We start from the raw sequence: 18,525 nt of genomic DNA, 5'->3' as shown, positions 1-18,525 counted from the left end.
GCTATCGCCAGCTCATCCTTCCGCGCTTACATTCGCACAAACAGCACACCCCCCCCCTTCCCCACCCTCCCACGGCAGCTTTGCGCAAGGCGGAAGATGGCGCGCTTCCTTCCCGCTTTCCTCTCTTGTGTGCGCGAGATTGAGCCGCTATCGCCAGCTCATCCTTCCGCGCTTACATTCGCACAAGCAGCACCCCCCCCCTTCCCCACCCTCCCACGGCAGCTTTGCGCAAGGCGGAAGATGGCGCGCTTCCTTCCCGCTTTCCTCTCTTGTGTGCGCGAGATTGAGCCGCGATCGCGAGCTCATCCTTCCGCGCTTACATTCGCACAAACAGCACACCCCCCCCTTCCCCACCCTCCCACGGCAGCTTTGCGCAAGGCGGAAGATGGCGCGCTTCCTTCCCGCTTTCCTCTCTTGTGTGCGCGAGATTGAGCCGCGATCGCGAGCTCATCCTTCCGCGCTTACATTCGCACAAACAGCACACCCCCCCCATTCCCCACCCTCCCACGGCAGCTTTGCGCAAGGCGGAAGATGGCGCGCTTCCTTCCCGCTTTCCTCTCTTGTGTGCGCGAGATTGAGCCGCTATCGCCAGCTCATCCTTCCGCGCTTACATTCGCACAAACAGCACACCCCCCCCTTCCCCACCCTCCCACGGCAGCTTTGCGCAAGGCGGAAGATGGCGCGCTTCCTTCCCGCTTTCCTCTCTTGTGTGCGCGAGATTGAGCCGCGATCGCGAGCTCATCCTTCCGCGCTTACATTCGCACAAACAGCACACCCCCCCCCTTCCCCACCCTCCCACGGCAGCTTTGCGCAAGGCGGAAGATGGCGCGCTTCCTTCCCGCTTTCCTCTCTTGTGTGCGCGAGATTGAGCCGCTATCGCCAGCTCATCCTTCCGCGCTTACATTCGCACAAACAGCACACCCCCGCTTCCCCACCCTCCCACGGCAGCTTTGCGCAAGGCGGAAGATGGCGCGCTTCCTTCCCGCTTTCCTCTCTTGTGTGCGCGAGATTGAGCCGCGATCGCGAGCTCATCCTTCCGCGCTTACATTCGCACAAACAGCACACCCCCCCTTCCCCACCCTCCCACGGCAGCTTTGCGCAAGGCGGAAGATGGCGCGCTTCCTTCCCGCTTTCCTCTCTTGTGTGCGCGAGATTGAGCCGCTATCGCCAGCTCATCCTTCCGCGCTTACATTCGCACAAACAGCACACCCCCCCTTCCCCACCCTCCCACGGCAGCTTTGCGCAAGGCGGAAGATGGCGCGCTTCCTTCCCGCTTTCCTCTCTTGTGTGCGCGAGATTGAGCCGCGATCGCGAGCTCATCCTTCCGCGCTTACATTCGCACAAACAGCACACCCCCCCTTCCCCACCCTCCCACGGCAGCTTTGCGCAAGGCGGAAAATGGCGCGCTTCCTTCCCGCTTTCCTCTCTTGTGTGCGCGAGATTGAGCCGCTATCGCCAGCTCATCCTTCCGCGCTTACATTCGCACAAACAGCACACCCCCCCCTTCCCCACCCTCCCACGGCAGCTTTGCGCAAGGCGGAAGATGGCGCGCTTCCTTCCCGCTTTCCTCTCTTGTGTGCGCGAGATTGAGCCGCGATCGCGAGCTCATCCTTCCGCGCTTACATTCGCACAAACAGCACACCCCCCCCTTCCCCACCCTCCCACGGCAGCTTTGCGCAAGGCGGAAGATGGCGCGCTTCCTTCCCACTTTCCTCTCTTGTGTGCGCGAGATTGAGCCGCGATCGCGAGCTCATCCTTCCGCGCTTTCATTCGCACAAACAGAACACCACCCCCCCCCTTCCCCACCCTCCCACGGCAGCTTTACGCAAGGCGCAAGATGATGCGCTTCCTTCCCGCTTTCCTCTCGTGTGCGCGAGATTGAGCCGCGATCGCCTGATCATCCTTCCGCGCCTCCATTCGCCCAAACAGCATACGGCGACGACTTTACACGGAACCTCACAGCGACGCCGATGCCAATGGAATATTGTGCCTGAAGTATCCACATAATTGCTATCGAAATAATAACTTTACGGCACATATGACAATTTACGAATTGTTGGTGGTGAAATTGCAAGGCGCATACAGCTGGAATGAATTTCCAGAGTGACGCCCGTTTGGAAATATGCGCCACAAAACTCTCCGTAAAAATTATATTCTTCCGCTTACCCTTTTCTTTCTTCTTTTTTTGACAAAACGCTCTGTTAGTCATTGAAGCGCAATAGTAACTGGAGCGCCCACTGTTATGGGTACGGGGTTTTGCGATGTTCAACAGCACCTGTTTGGAGCTCGGACCAGGTTGATCATCCGAGAGGGTTCGGAAAGCAAGACAAGGTGATGTAAAAAACAAATAACAGAAGTTTAATACATCATTACGGGTGAGCGGTGCGCTACAAGGAAAACTTCAAAAAATGCTGGCTCTCCCGTAATCGAGAGTAGATGTTAGCATGAAATGGCTACCGGCAAAGCGGATTGGTTAAGGATGATACTAGCCACAATCGTAAAATGCATGGAGTGCCTGTTTGCAACAGCACACTCCACCACACAACAGCGCACCACGCCGGTCCACATGGACGCAATAGTTTCCTCTCACAGACAGAACCTCATTGCAAGTCTCATCTCAGTCAAACGGCCATCCGGACCATCGTCTAGCCGGACGCTACCGCCTTGGACGCTGCCGGCGCGCTGGATGCGCCGCGGCCCTCGCGGACCGCCGGCGTTGAAAAGAGCACAGGCAACCCTGTCCCAGCACCAAAAGATGACAATCAAGTGTGTAGTGCTCTGTGCCTGCCCTTTGAACGTCGCTATTGGAAATGACATATAAATCTTCAGCGTACTAGAAGTTACAGCTTGAGTGATATTGTGAACAAACATTTGGAAGAACTCGGATGGATGCAAAACTTTAATGAAGGTCCTGAGGTACGCGACTCAGCGCGCTGCGGGCCGCTCCCACGTTGGGACAATCAGACCATGCCCGACCGCCGCATCGTGGGCCCTCTGGACAGCCCATAGTTGCGCCCCGGCATCGGAGTTCCTGATAGCGGAGAGCCACTTGTCCTCATTGATTCGTTCTGTGCCCCGTAACGAGGGGCAATGCCAGAGCATATGGTCTAGGCTAGCGATGTCATTGCAGTGCCTGCAAGAATCAGTGGCATAGGTGTCGGGATAAAGCTTGTGTAATAAAGCTGGGCTGGGATACGAGTCTGTTTGCAATAATCTGAGGGTCAATGCCTGCGCTCTATTTAACTTCTAGTGTGGAAGGGGAAAGTCTCTCCTGCCGAGATAAAAGTGCTGCGCAATTTCATTGTATGTGGTCGGTTGATCTCTGTTCTCCACCACTGCGGGCCGGCGTTGGAGTTCTCCATGGTCGCGGAAAGCGAGACCTCGCGCCTTGGAGTGGGCCAGCTCGTTGAGGTTTGTGGGGCCTCCCACGATCGATCCCATGTGAGCGGGGAACCACGTGAGGGTGTGGGTAGCGATGCGAACTCAGAAGCAATATTTCATGTAACTTGTTCGGGAAGCAACTAGCGTATGTAATGCGGTCTTGACTGGTTGCCCGGATGACCTCGTTTTGTTCTCGCAACTTGCCCGGATGTTCTCGCAACTTGCTCGAACAACGGCGCTGCCTTTTGGCTCAAGATTACTTGAAGGTCGCAGACAACGGAAGCTAAAATCTTTTCACGATTAAAAACGTTCAGCGTTCATTCACGTGCACGCAAGGGCAGAGAAGATGCGGCCACACGTGGCTGCCGGCTGTCTTTCTTACACCCATCCATCATCCGGGCATCGTCATTCTCTGCTGCCCCCTGGTAAAGGGTCTTGCCGGGACACGTCGGGTCAACCTACACAGAGGAGCATGGGAGGGAAACCACTCCTTGGAGCAGAGGGGTTGAACGTAGGATAGAGGAGAGCAGGATTTGCACATTCCCCGCATATTCTCGTCGCACGCACCCGACGTACAAGACTATTCGTGTTGACGAGCGTGACGATTAGGCACGCCGCGTCCCAGGCGTTTGGCATCTCTTCCATTCATTTGCGCACAACTTGAACGGTAACGTCATGTATTTTGTACCGCACTTTGTGGAATATATATAAACTGGTGTAATCTTGGAAATTCATTTCAAGTGGCTAGTCTTGCAAATTCACTGGCTACAATTTCTAAATTGCAATGTTTACCGTAAAGTAATTATTTACGAAGTTATTTATTCAATTCTCGTTATTAGTTGAATATTAATTTCAATTTCTCGTGCAAGCTACTAATGTCCACCTCTTCATATATATACAAAGCTCAAGGGCAAGAATTATGCTACCTGCAACAGGCGATCTTTAAAAATTCCGTCGAACTTAAAAGTGATCACCCCGTATATTAGAGAGTTTTAGAATAGGGGCCCCAAACGTTTTGGGGCCCCAAAGAAATAGCGTCGAAGCCACTGCGCATGCGCGAGACGCATGGGTTTTGCGTTGGGAACGCTATTTCACCGATTTAGCGGGAGCCCAAATGGCGGCCCCGAAAGCTTTGCATCAGCAAACATGGCGGCACCCATCGAAGCGACGGCTCTAGCTTAGCACCAAACTGGGTTCGATTCGTGGTAACGCGTGAAGTTCGCAAGCTAGGAGAAGTGACTGCGGTTATCTGCTTTCTCTCAACTAGCGTGTGTTATGAAGATTGATTCATTAGACGTCGCTGATTCCGAATTCGATTGCGGATTTTTTGGCTCGTAGGCCTAACACGGCTAAGCTTGGCTGGTGAAGGCACGTAAAATTGGTTTGCTCAAAACTAAGCGCAACTAATTGTTTGCTGCTTACAGAATAACCTCTAAATTGTAATTAAACGCGAATACCCGCAAGTCAAAATTACTATTCCTATCATAAAATGGTATAGTTTTTTTTAATTAATTGTAATAGCTTTTCTTTGACGCCGTAGTGGTGCTGTCAGCGCAAGACGCTGTCCGCAAACGCAAGATGCTATCCGCAAACGCAAGACCATATTATAGAACTCTTCACTCCTCCGTGCCCCAACTATAACACCCGCAAAGCTCCTTGGGGCCCCAAACTATTGGGGCCCCTATTCTAAAGCTCTCTATTTTCTCGCCAGATGAGTCCTTCCTGCGCAGTTAGGAATTTTCTAGTTCGTGGCTGCCGCTGTTCTTGGACTAGCTCTAGTGAGAGGGCTTTACTGAAGCGGGAGTTCTGAGATACGTGCCCGCATCCAGGCTTTTATCTCTGTCAAAACCAGTTTTTCGAGTACCGGAGCAGCCCATCCTCTCTACCTCTGTTGTTCCTGTCACTCTTGGATTTTCCCTCTACTGGAGGTGGGAATATCAAGCTACGAACAAATACCAAACACCGTCGCTCGACGATAGGTACAGGCAATCGCGTGGGGTACTCAAGGTCTTCACTTAGCAACCACGACTTATAGACGGTTTGAAAGAGGGTTCCCGCCTACTCGCTTCGATACTGGCACACGTCCCCTGAACTACAATAAAATGGTCTGAAAGAGAAGGTAAACAGCGCGCTGGTCGACGCAGGGAACTTAGTCGCCTCGAGAAACTAGTCTATACGCTAGTTTTGCACGCCTTTCATGTCGTTCCGCCTGTTCCCAAGAGACGTGAGGACCGCGTGACGGCAGCATGTGCGCAGTTGTTTTTCACGAAATGTTGTCCACCGTGCTCTTTGCTGAGCGACTTGTGTGCCCGTTCTCGTTTCTGTACACCTTGCGGGGGTTCAGCTGCGCCCCGGCGTCTTTGCGTGGCCACTCGCCCATTCTGTCGAGCTTACGCCTCTTCCTTTCCACTCGCGACGGTTATCGGGGGGAGGCAGCGCGAGAATGAGAGCTCTCCTGGAGATCAAAATGTACGCACACGCATTTCCTCTCGTCTGCCGGCTTCATTGTTTAGGCATCGTTTGGACTTGAGCTCGTCTACGTTGCCGTGCACATACGAAGAGCGCGTATCTTGTGTTGCCCTTTTTTTTCCCCCGAACGCTAAGCCGACTAGCGCTTGCCTGTAGTGCTCGTGCGTGGTCCGATGTATGGATGGATGTCATGAGCGTCCCCTTTGGAACGGGGCGGTGGGTTGCGCCACCAAGCTCTTGCTAATATACTGCTTAATCTCCTACCTATATAGGTTAAACAATGAAAAAACAAAAAAAGAACGCTATGAACTACCATGCCCAAATTTTCTCATCCCTTATGGCGAACAGTGCTTTTGTACGTCCCCGTCTTTTGTCGTTTCCCTACTTTTCTTCCACCAATCCTCCAATCGCCTCCTACTAATGCCTATTGCGGGTATGTTTGCTTTACCACTGTTCCCGTTGAGCCCAAGGGCTTCAAGGAGACTAGTGGTGCCTGAATCGACCACTGGGTAGACGTCTTCACATTTAATAAAACATGCTCCACAGTTTCCCTGGCTTTACCGCAGCAAGCACATGCTTCTTCTTCCTTCTTATATCTCGCTTTATAGGTGCGTGTTCTAAGGCATCCCGATCTCACTTCGAAAAGTAATGAGCTTCCCTTTGAGTTATCATAAATGGTTTCTTTCCTGATTTCGTTGTTTCCTCTTAAGTAGTTACTCATGGCAGGTTTCTTTTCCATTGCCGCCACCCATGAGATTATTTCAGCCTCTCTGACTTTCCGCTTGACCTTCTTTGTTGCTGTGTTGCCCACCCTACAGGCCGCATACTTGCTGGTAAGCTTCCGAGTTCTTTTCCTCCACTGTGAATCAATGTTTTTCCTGTACAGATACCTGTACACTCTCCCAGCCCATTTACTTTCTTCCATATTCCTCAGCCGTTCTTCATACTCAATTTTACTGCGAGCTTCCCTCACTTCAAAACTAGTCCAGCCCATATCACCCTGCAGAACTTCATTTGTAGTCTTCCTGTGAGCGCCAAATGCGAGGCGACCCACTGACCTTTGGTTCCCGTCGAGTCCTGATTGTACCCCTGATTTAAAGCAAACAACCGCATTTCCAAAAATAAGTCCTGGAACCATTACACCTTTCCACATACCTCGGAGGACCTCGTACCTATTGTATCCCCATAGCGTTCTGTGCTTCATTATGGCTGAATTTCTCTTCCCCTTTACTGCTATGATTTTTTTTCTGTGTTTCCATATATCTATTGCCTTCGTTTATCCATATACCAAGGTATTTATATTCTGTTACCCATAGAGTTTCTCACTACATTACCTAGAGGGAAATCTGGCGCTGCTGCGCTGTGGTATGCATGGGAATGCCGGTATATTGTGACTTCGGATCGGCATCGTTCTCGTAGAGACAGGACACCTTGAAGACGCACTTGGCAAGTACCGTTCCGTCTGTCACAATGATTCATTTTCTACTAAAACAGCACGTGAAAAGCTGTTTTAGCTTTATTATTACGCGAAAACCTGTTTTGTTTAACTATGAGAACTTGTTATTGTGTGTACAACTGCATGTTACGTAAAAGGTATCAGCGGGCCGCTAAAGTTGGAGGACAGACGACAAGGTTCGCGCTCGCTTTGAAACAGTTGGTCGTCTGTTCTTGCTTTTCTTCGTTTGGTCATGCACCGTGGGGGAGTAAAGATGTAATATGCGTGAATGGAATCATTTTATGAAGATTTTACTTTGAGAACGCGTTATTCGCGTAGCCATATCCATGTTTTAAACGAAGCCTCTTACAACACCAGCCAACACGAGCCTCGCAGACACATATACCGTCATTCCCATGGCGGCACGGTGCCCCCTTAAGAAACTCCCATAGACGGTGGCGCCAGATTACCCTCTAGGTTTTATAGTGAGAAACCCTATGCTGTTACCCGAGGTATTTCCTGGCCCTGTATCTCCACTGTCTGTTCACTGTTTTCATTGAATACCATAACACCTGATTTTCTAACACTAAATTTCAAACCTAAATTGTTGTCTTCCTCTCCACAGATATTAGCCAGGCGTTTCAAATCACGTTGCTTGTTACCGATTCCAAAATTGTGAGCGCCACCTGCAGGGAAAACGAAGAACCTCGCGCCACGCCGACTGGTCGGAAAATAAGGCCTAGGCTAGCGTGCAGTCCGTGCTCCGCGAATCGATACAGCCTGCTTTCTGCGTCGTTTCAGTGCTTTATTGAATTGCTTTCAATCAGTGGGTGAGTAATGATTAAAGAAAACAATATTCGCCTCCCGTTTGCGGACACGGGACCTCTCGAAGTGCTCCGCAAAGAAAACGACGGCGTTTGGCGGTATCTGTCCTCGAGCACTTCGACCATTTGTCAGGCGCATCGAGGCTGGGCGATACATGACATAGGCTACGTGGCAAATCAAATTATAAGCTTCAACACTGCACATTCAGAAGGTGGACTGACTGGTACGAGCGACGTGCAAGCCGTCCATGAAGACGGGCAGCGTGTACGTGGTGTCGGCGTAGGAAACGGCAGGAACCTGCGTTGGCAGCTCCCGCAGCGACGTGCTAGCGGTGCCATTTTCTGTGTTTCACCCTTGGCGCGGGAGCCCATTTGTTCCCGCGCCGATCCGGACGTTTTTGGCAGCACTGGGTGTCGCCGGAGTAAATAAACGGTTTCCGTTAAATTTGGGCCGAACTGTGTTTTCTTGCGTGCGCAGCGTGCGTTGGCCCCCTTTTGAGGTCTGAGCACGTTCACAGCAGCGCGCAAGATTACGTGAGCCCGAGTCTGCGGTGGTCGGTAACCCTCGTGAGGTTCGAGAGCCCCGCAACCTGTGTACTCTCGGTTGGCTCAACAAGTGCCAGAAATGCGTTGCGCTAAGCAGGCGAGGACGTGGAGACGCTTGTGTGAGTCATCTTTTTATGCGTTGCATATTGCAATCACTCAGTTCAGCCTTCGGGCGCGGCCGGGCAGCCACCATTGACCTTTAGCGCAACCACGTGACGTGACGTCACGACAGCCGGAGGAAAAGCTGGGCCCCAACTCGCGCGGTCGCGCCATCACCTGACTCCCGCTCCTCCCGCTAGGGGCGCTGCGCCGGCGCGTGACGTCACGGAGGAAAAGCTGGGCCCCAACTGGCGCGGTCGCGCGCGGCCGCAGCCACCACCTGACCGCGCAATATGCAACGCATTCTTGGCTTAACCAAGCTAAGCCTGGCCATTTTTTAGAGCGCAGCTCTTTGGCGTCCGTTCCTGGGTTTCGCGTCGGCGTCGTCGTCGGCCTCGTAACCAGCTCCGCCCCCCTTTCATCCCCCCAGCGCTAGCAGCGATCGACTGATACCGCTGGATGCCGCTGACGCCGCTAGAGAGTCAAGATAACGTGACTGCATAGAACACCGTCGCCGCCATGCAGAAAGAGGAGGAAAGGGTCCCCCCCCCTGTTCTTGTGTGGCGGATAGGGTGCTCTTCAGTTGCCGACGCGCCGGTTATTCGTTGTCCCTGAAACCAACTCCGCAGCTGGGGTTGACTCACTATCGGCGTCAGCGGCATCAGTCAGTCGCTGCTATCTCTTCCCTCCTCCCTTTATCGTGTTGTCCGCTTGCTGCGCGCGCTTCTGCCCCCATCGTTTGCCGCTGGGTGTACACGCCGCCCCCCTCCCCCCTCTTCCTGCGAGTCTCCGGTTGTCAAAGCGCCGGCTCGAACTTAGTTCCGTTCTTCGCTCCTCCTCCAATGCAACCCCTGTGCGGTGGCAATCAGAGAGCCAGATCGGTGGCGGCGGATCTGTATATGTGCACCGCCCGAGCCGAAATTGCCGCTGCCGTTCGCCCTGTGCGGTGGCAATCAGAGAGCCAGATCGGTGGCGGCTTGACATAAAGACAAACAGCAATTTCCTAACACTTATGCGGGAGAACATCCCGTTCCTCTCGCTCGTAACGCGTCCTACGGCTGTGACAACCTCGCGAGGCACTTGTATACATCTCGTCTTTGAGAATCAAGCATTGGTGTACCAAGTCGAACATATATCAGTCTATTTCTCCGACCACAAAGCTTCCTTCATGACTGTCAAGAACTGTTAGTGGAGTCTTTGTTAAAGGAATACGTGTGAAAAAAAAAATTCTGTGATAGCGCATACATGTGTTGCTAGATTTCTTTGCCTCAATCTATCGAAAAGGTGAAACAGCTTATTTGCTGCGCTCAAATTTCGCATTAGGAAGTAACGTAATCGTCGGCAATTTTTTCTTTTTCTTTGTCCTCGTCTGTTCAGCGCTTCAATTACTTATTCCGTCATGCACAAAGCGATCGCAACTCTGTTTTTCCCTTGGCGGGCACGCACCTCTGTATGCGGCTGCGCTCGTCCGAGGTGGGCACCGTGACCGACTTGATGGTGCGCAGCGAGGTGACGCTGAGCGACATGTCGCGCGACAAGAAGGAGGAGGAGGCGCGGTACTCCGGCGGCAGGTTCTGCATGCTGCCGCTGTAGAAGATGTCCTTGCGCACCAGCAGGCTCCGCGGGTGCAGCGCGGGCGCCGACGGGCCCGTCGGGCTGGGCGGACTCGAGCCGGCGATGTGCACGCACGACATGGACGTCTTCTCGTCCTCCAGCTGCGAACATAAATCACGGTGGGTGAGAAAACGCGAATGAGGACAAAAGAAAGAGAGCCGTCTCCGGGTGAAGTTAAATATAAGGACAAGAGCTAGCTGGCACCGAATATTCCTTTGGAAACGGCGGCAGTCAGCCCCCAAAAGCGTATAACATGGCCGAGGCAGTAATTCCGGCTAGCTGGCCTGCCATATTGGGAAACTGAGTAGCGCTAAATAGACAAGAACAACGTATGTCGTATCGTAAATGTGTTGTATCTTACGTCTCATGTCCGTGAATGTCCCTTTAGGCTCTACTCAGTTACCCGCAACATCGCGCTTGTGCGATTGATATCACAGCTAAGGAATATACAGGTAAACGAGAAAAAAAGAAACGAACGAGACTAGGTTAGAGACCTTCGGCATTCTTTTAGTTATTTAGCGCGAGAATGACGACACGATATCCCAACGAAAATGACTCTTCTCTGACTGGCATCTAAGACAGCAGAGAGCTGTGTTTGTGAGAGGAATGCTGAAAACGACTGCCGCCCTGAAAGTCGTGCTGTCAACAACCGCGCAATTCACTTGGCTTCGCAAGTTTGGTCGACCGCACTTGTAGCCTTTTGCTATTCTCTTCTACGCAAAGTCTTATCTTTTTGCAGACCTGATGATGACGATGATTTAAAGCGTGCGCTTTTAGTGTTGCCTTATAGAGAAGGACGATACGTAAACTCAAATGCTTGTTTCGTGTAAGGCGTTACTGCTGTGCTCAGTAGAAGGACTATGTCTAGTGCACGCAACTGATCTTCAACTCTCTCCCTCCCTCTCTCTGTTTCGCATCACAAACCACTTCGGCAAACTCGCCACCATCTCTCCAAAAATTTATACTCGGTAAAAATCAAACAATACAGTGCAAGCTCCATCGACAAAACAGCACTGCACCTGCGCTGTGTGTCACCGTGCTCCAAAACATAGCTCCCCAGGGACGCCGATATTGAAATAAGTTCGCCATGACGTCACGAAACGAGCCAACGCATTTGTCATGCGTATCTATACGATCATGGTTATATTGCGCTCAGTTTTACAAACACGATACTAAGGAAGGACAGGACGTGGACGGACGAAGCGCAATCACGCACTCTCACGTACGCCCTGAACAACGGTCTGTCTTCACCTGTGTTGGCTGGTCTACTCGGAAACGTCGCCCCTACCGAAAGAACGGCAAGACGCCTCTGCAAGATACTTCGAGCGGAAATGTGGCGACAGATTCGCCTCTTTCGAGACCACATTGCGGCGATATGCGCGGAAACAATGGACCCGGCGGCTTCAACAGCAATGATCAGGTATTTCTACAACTTGGCAGAGTTGCATGCCGAAAGCTTGTGGAAAGGCTCATTCAAGAGCCTCCCTAGAAGAGAAAAGCGTAAGCCTCAAGGAAGCGGTGCTGTCAACCTATCCATTGCGCTTCGTCCGTCCACGTCCTGTCCTTCCTTAGTATCGTGTTTGTAAAACTGAGCGCAATATAACCATGAACGTTCACCAACTAGCCCCCTTCATTGCTTTAATAAGTATCTATACGAATTTTCTTTGAGAAGGACAGTGGCGGCACTCTTTAAAAAAATGTAGTTGTAGTTGTAACGACCATCCGCCACTATACGTTGTCCCCGCTTCTGGGAAATCCAGTTGCCACGCCTGGCCTCCACGGGGGGGGGGGGGGGGGGGGGGTGTCATTGCCCCCTGCCTTTTCTTGGAATCGAGGTGGCAGCCCGACTGGGGCGCCACCACAGCCACTCGGCAAACCTGCTTTTACTTAAGAATAAAGCCAGTCTACTCTCAGTGCTCAACCTGTCAAAACGTGTATTGCTTGCCTGCGCTAAACAGACTTCCTAACATAGTTATTACCTAGTTTTCGAAGCATTCACTAGCTTGATAGAGCTGCGTTTAGTAATGGTAGAGTTAGTAACATTCCAGATTGGGTTCGATATATGCGTTAACCTAGAAAGTTTGTATTCAGTGGTGCCAACTGCGTTTCGAATCGATACCTTAGACCCATTCGTAATTGTGACTGCCTTGTTTAGTCATTATTGTAGCTAAATCGACTGTTACCTACTGCAGTTATACCACTGTAATGAATACTGTGACAACTAGGGCAACTATACAAAGAACTTTCTTTTAGAGTGTGTATTAGCCACTGCAGACGACAAAGGCAATTTCAAAAGCCTGGCAAGAGAACAATAATTCATGACAGACAGTCAACCTCTACAATTGGCGCAAACATACGTGTATCTAGGTCAATTACTCGCAGGGTATCCTGATCGTGACAAGAAAATCAGAAGAATAAAAATGGGCTGAAGTGCATACGGCAGTCATTACCAACTCATCACCGGCAGCTTACCGCTATGCTTAAAAATGAAAGTGCATAGTCATTGCATTTTACCGGTACTAACATATGGGGCAGAAACTTGGAGGTTAGCAAAGAAAATTGAGAATACGTCAAAGACCGCGCAAAGAGCGATGGAACGAGACGTATTAGGCGTAAAATTAAGATAAAGCGAGAGAGAAGTGTGAATCAGAGAGCAAACGAGGGTAGCGGATATTCTAGTTGACACTAAGAGGAAAGAAAGTTCGCCAGAATCTCTCTCGCGATGTCTGTCGATGGTAATGCGTTTACCATTGAATCAACATAGCGACATGACGTATTGCCACCGTCGAAACGAGTTCTGTATGAGTCGTGTTTGCAGCGGGAGTGCTCTTTCACGCTCCCCCTAAGAACATTCGTTGTCATCTAGCACCGCCGCCGCGAATCCTCCGCGTGGATTGCGACATAGATGGTGCGCATGGATAGAATGCTTAGAAACGCGTCATGCGGCAACCGGGCTCCTCCCTCGCGCTTCATTCTGGACACGCTGCGCCATCTAGTGGCACTGCCGAGAAGTCCAGACGTGGCCTCCGAGACGAGAAGCGTGTTGGGCCGGTGCCTGCAAACGCTGAGAATTACTCCCTCACTTGCCGCACACTGAGTGGCCCAAGCAGGCGAAAGGTTCATTCAAGAGTGGCACATACCCAGTGCAATCATGACGCAGCCTGCTAAAGCGTCGGGTTGGTGTTGTTGAGAAACCCCTGTCACGTGGGCTCGATTACGGAGAGCAAGCGAGAAATTTAAAGTATCTTTTCCGTTGTTGTAGAGAGGTACATTCCCAGTGGCGCATACCTAAGTTACCGTCGAAGACGTTCATTGAAAAGTGGACTACACCTACTGGCCCAGTGTACCCATGCTGGCATCCGAGAGGTTCACTGGGGACCATCACAGAACGAGTGACACATACCCAGTGCTACAAGTCGGTGCCAAAGTTTCGTTCAAGAGCGGCACCTACCCAGTCCCGTATCTGCAGTGAGCCATGTCGGCATGAAAGAGGTTCGTAGAAGAGCGGGACATATGTACATATTTGCACATACCCAGTGACCTATTTAGTTCCGACGGTTGATTTCGTACCTTGTCATCTCAGCACAGCAGCCGGATCCATACCCATTCGACCACTAACTGTCCAGTGACTCAGGCGGGAATACCGTTAGATACAAGCGTACGTAGATAGGCACTTGGTCCCCGGAAAGCGCTTCGAGTATCCCAAGAAAGCTAACGCATCAAATACGGAGCTGGACAGGCCATGTCATGCGTAGAAGAGATAACCGGTGGTCTGCTAGAGTACCAGTATGGGTGCCAAGCGAAGGGAAGCGCAGTCTAAGACGGCAGCAAATTAGGTGGTGCGATGAAGTGAGGAAATTTGCAGGCACAATTTGGAATAGGCTAGCGCTAGACAGGGGTAATCGGACATCGCTCGGAGGGGCCTTCGTACTGCGGTGGACACAAAAATAGACTGATACTGATGATGATTTGCCACTGTGTTCTTAGGCTGTCATCGATTGTAATTATCATCCCCTTTCATAGAAAACGCCGTGCTCCTTCCCCAGTTTCTCTCTCTCCCTGAAAAGGGTAACAGGACCTCGACGAATGTCGGGGCACGCTCACCTTGAGCAAGGGCAGGGTGACTCCTCCGCCGCCGGCGCGGGCGAACAGCGCTGAACGGGGTCGCCGATTCCGGCGGCCATCCGATTGCTGCTCGACGCCATCGGCCGCCTGCATGGCAGCGATGGTGCCCGTCGACAGGGACAGCTCGCGGGACGCCGAGCACGAGCTGAGGCCACCGTTGCGTCGGGGCGCGCCTTCCCTGCAACGATGGGCGAGAGAGAGCAAGGTGAAGCGTCGCGCTCTGGCGACGGTCCGAAAGGCGTTGCATAATTCTGGTGCCTAAGGTAAGCTTCGCCGTAGGACAGATGTGTTATGTGGCGAAGCATACGCAGTGTATTGCAGTGAAGCATACTAAAAGTGGAATAAGGCCACTACGTTGCTGTGGCGATTTAAGCCGCTTGTTTTGGGGCCATGGCTGCGCCTCTTTCGAAGACGTGAACGGAGGAATCACGGTCGGAGAGCACCGCACGAATCCTGCCGATGCATCATTTGGGTAGCTCCAAAAGTGGCCATATTATTTTATTTATTTATTTATTTATTTATTTATTTATTTATTTATTTATTTATTTATTTACAAATACTGCAAGCCCTTTTCGAGCTCAAGCAGGAGTGGTTACATCAATGGCAATAAACAAGACTAAAAATCTAAAAATACAAAAATACAGAACAATAAATTAAAAAAGAGGAATATCAGTATTTGCAGTTTACAATTATCAACAATAAATACGAAGTAGGAACAATAGTTGTAGTTCGAAACTCGACAACAAAGCAGTGATCTGTCATGCACACACATTTCACTGCATTCAGTATTTTACCTAATTTTAGTACAACACCTACACGAGAACTGATTAATTTTCTTCTTTGTGTGCAGGACGCTATTAATGAAAAGAAGAATTATTCACAAGATGAAGTAGCGATTGTGCTGTATTAGCGTTAACTACTTCTTGTGGTAATTTATTATATAATGAGATAGCATGAGGAAACAGGGAATATTGATGTATGTTAACGCGACGCTAAAGGTTACTGTGAAGTGAAGTTAAAGTGATAAAGCAATGCTCTAGAACGCCTAAGGCGTCGATATAAACGCCAACAGAGCTTTAGTAACCGAGAAATTGAGGTAAACGCATGACACGATTTGAGACCCCCAGCGACATTCCGGTACTAGCCCGATGACGAAGGCACTCCTCATAATTATTTTTCACTAGTACTCAACTACTCGTATTACAAAAAATCATTTCATTAGATTATAAGACGGAAGAAAATGCTACTTGTCTACTTCTATTCAATTCTAAGAAAAAATAACATTTTGACGTTACCCTTCAGTAGTATGGGTGGTCGAAAAGTTTCGTTTTCGTTCGACTCTGCGCGCTCGACTCTGCGCCGCGCGCGCTTTGGAGTTTCAGTTGGTTCGTTATCGCGTCGTGCTGCGCTGGTTCTGGTGGCTCGTGAAACTTGCATTTGGAACAAGCAGCTAGAATTCCACGTCCATGTGATGTCGTGGGATGTGTCAACGGTCCGCGGAACTTGGCCAAGGGCAGTTGCAGCGGCGAATCCAACGTTACTTATCACTGTGTGCCAACGAGTGAACCTCTCCGTTCGAAGCGGTTAAGTTTCGTACCTCTGCCACAGCGCGTTGGCAAAGAGCCGAAAAATCGCATAGTGTGCTCGCTGCACTTTCGTCCAGAGGATTACGAGTTCAACGCCGACTCACTGAAGTCGTGTGGAGTGCCTTTCAAAGCAATGCTTTACCGTAGCGCTGTTCCGTCGGTCTTGCCTGCATTCTCCGAAGCGCAAGAACAACTGCAGGTCGAAGACAGTGCGGCATTTGGTTGTCACGAAGGAAAATCTACAAATGTGCGAATATGTACAGCCATGACATACAGTTGCCGACGTAGTAGTACTCAACGACGCCGGCAGCGCGAGCCCTCAGCAGCAGGTCACGTTCATCAGTGCTTAAATCGCTGAAGTCGAGCTCAGCATCGCGAGCCAATGTGTCGTTGTCAGGGCCGTCTATTGCAACGAGCGTCAAAGTTGGCGTCGTAAAATAAAGAAGCAACTTATCCACGCGCGCTTTCCCTTCCGCTAGCCACCATAGTTCCGATTTCGCGCTGCTGTCGGCTCTGTCTTAGCTCTGTTTCTGGCCGCGGGTTTGCGTTTTGGGCAGAAAAGTCGTAGCGCCGTCTGTGGGCGCCGTTTTACTCACCGACGGCGCAACGTCACTATGAGACCATGCCGTCGCCATTCCTCGATCGGAGGGCGGGCGATTTGAACCGCGCTAGAGGTACGCGGACGCTTCAGAACGCATTTTCGCTTAAAATAAGTCTCTTCTACGCATGAAACAAGCGTTTGAGGTTTCTGGGATGGTATTTCAACAGTTCACGTTGACTTAGTATTAACCTTTAGTGTCCCTTTAAGGTAACTGAACGGTTGTCTAACTCTTTTGTTGTGTACGGTCAAAGCGCATGGACGGCTCGGTTACGTGACGTTCACGCGGTATTTTAAAGTGACCATGGTAAAGGTGATAGATAAATTTTAATCTGGACACCATTCTACGATGATCGAGTTTTTTCATCTTTGCCCTATTGCAAAGGACAGATACGCTCGAGAAACGCGAATAGGTAGAATATGTAAGGCTCAAGGCCAATAATGGTTACAATAATAAAGATGAAAAAAGAGCACGACATTTTATGATCTCATGCAGCATAAAGTTTCCGAGACGCGACCTGCCCGTGCTCCAAATATTGAACCCGACCCGACGAATGCATGAAAAAACATAGTCGCGTGGCGGTGCAGGATCTCTCTGCACAGAAATACGTGACTTGAATTTTAACGGGGCGATCACAGAAACAAACAACGCTATCTCCCGAGGGCAAGACGTTTTTTTCTTCAGGGGCAGCGGGGGCTTCAACTTGCAAATTCGGTACCAAGCAACTAGGCTTGCTTTCAAGGTGACCTGCTCGCTTCAACAACATCGTTATATTCAACTCAATATTGTGAAGCACCGGCTCGAGTTTGAGCTATAGCTGGTCATGTAAACTAATCTTAAAGAAGGAAACAAGAAGAGCAGAGACAAGGAGAAAGAGCCTCTCTAAAATCATTACTGATTAAGTTTGTTGCGTAATAGAGGCCCTGATACGTGCTTACCTAACAATCCTGTCGTACTTCAACGTCAATCGCATGTGGTCTACGGCTGTACCAGGTCTTCTGACGCTTCCGCCAGCGTTTATATTTATTTCAATGCCTTCAAGGCTCGAGGGCGTTAGAGAAGGGAGTGGTAGCATGAAAACGGTAGAAAGAAGTAAACTAAAAAAAATGTAATTCATCTGCCGTTGCCCACATACCTCAGAAGACAGCCGGTGCAGGAACGTCCACGGGTAAAGTGAACACCTAGTGTGTTTGCAACGAATGAAGGTTATACCGCATATTTAATTTCTTATCGTTACATCTATTTCTATGTTAATGAGTATATGTGTCATTACTATACAGCCTCAGTATGGTTACTAGGGCCTAGTCAAGCTGCTTGAGCCAGCTTTTTGTCCAGACATTCATTTCCGCAATGCACAATAAATAAAGTGGTTTGACTTCATTTGCCATCTCTACGCTACAAATAAACAGTTGGCGACCACGTGTGTGTCTTACGCTCTCCTCGACCTGCCCCCGTCCTCGGCTCTATCCGTGTGCTGTTTACTCGTTCATTAGGCACAGACGCTTGCGGCCACCAGCGGCACTCACATGTCGTGGTAAGCGTTCCCGTTGATCTCCCTGATGGCCGGCTTGTCGTAGGTGCCGTGCGCAGCGGGCGGCGCCTGCGCGGCCACGGCGCGCTGCGGCAGCGGCCGCAGCAGGGCGCCGAACACGCAGCAGTTGAGCACCATGCCGGCGGTGCACAGCAGCGCCCCCTGCCAGCCGTACACGTGCACCAGCCACTCGATGAAGGGCGCCAGGGCGAAAGTGCCGAAGCCCGAGCCGCACACCGCGATGCCCGTGGCGAAGGCGCGGCGCTTCTCGAAGTACATCGTCACCGACACGATCGCCGGCAGGTACATGAGGCCG

General features: G+C 50.9%; 1 protein-coding gene across 5 annotated transcripts in view; it reads right to left on the bottom strand.

The window, feature by feature from the left end:
* Mct1 (Monocarboxylate transporter 1) overlaps positions 1-18,525 on the bottom strand; it is a 183,410-nt gene that overhangs the window by 8,332 nt on the left and 156,553 nt on the right. For all 5 annotated transcript variants that reach the window (XM_075682529.1, XM_075682530.1, XM_075682528.1 and 2 more), the window contains 3 exons: positions 18,205-18,525; positions 14,473-14,671; positions 10,201-10,469 (listed from right to left, as the gene is read on the bottom strand). The exon at positions 18,205-18,525 is cut by the window's right edge and continues 10 nt beyond it. In XM_075682529.1, the coding sequence (XP_075538644.1) occupies positions 10,201-10,469; positions 14,473-14,671; positions 18,205-18,525 (789 nt within the window). The remainder of the gene's footprint in view (positions 1-10,200; positions 10,470-14,472; positions 14,672-18,204) is intronic.

Source organism: Dermacentor variabilis, chromosome 2 (assembly GCF_050947875.1).
Source record: "Dermacentor variabilis isolate Ectoservices chromosome 2, ASM5094787v1, whole genome shotgun sequence".
In the NCBI taxonomy this organism is placed as follows: domain Eukaryota; kingdom Metazoa; phylum Arthropoda; class Arachnida; order Ixodida; family Ixodidae; genus Dermacentor; species Dermacentor variabilis.
This window is presented reverse-complemented; position numbering and strand designations above follow the sequence as displayed.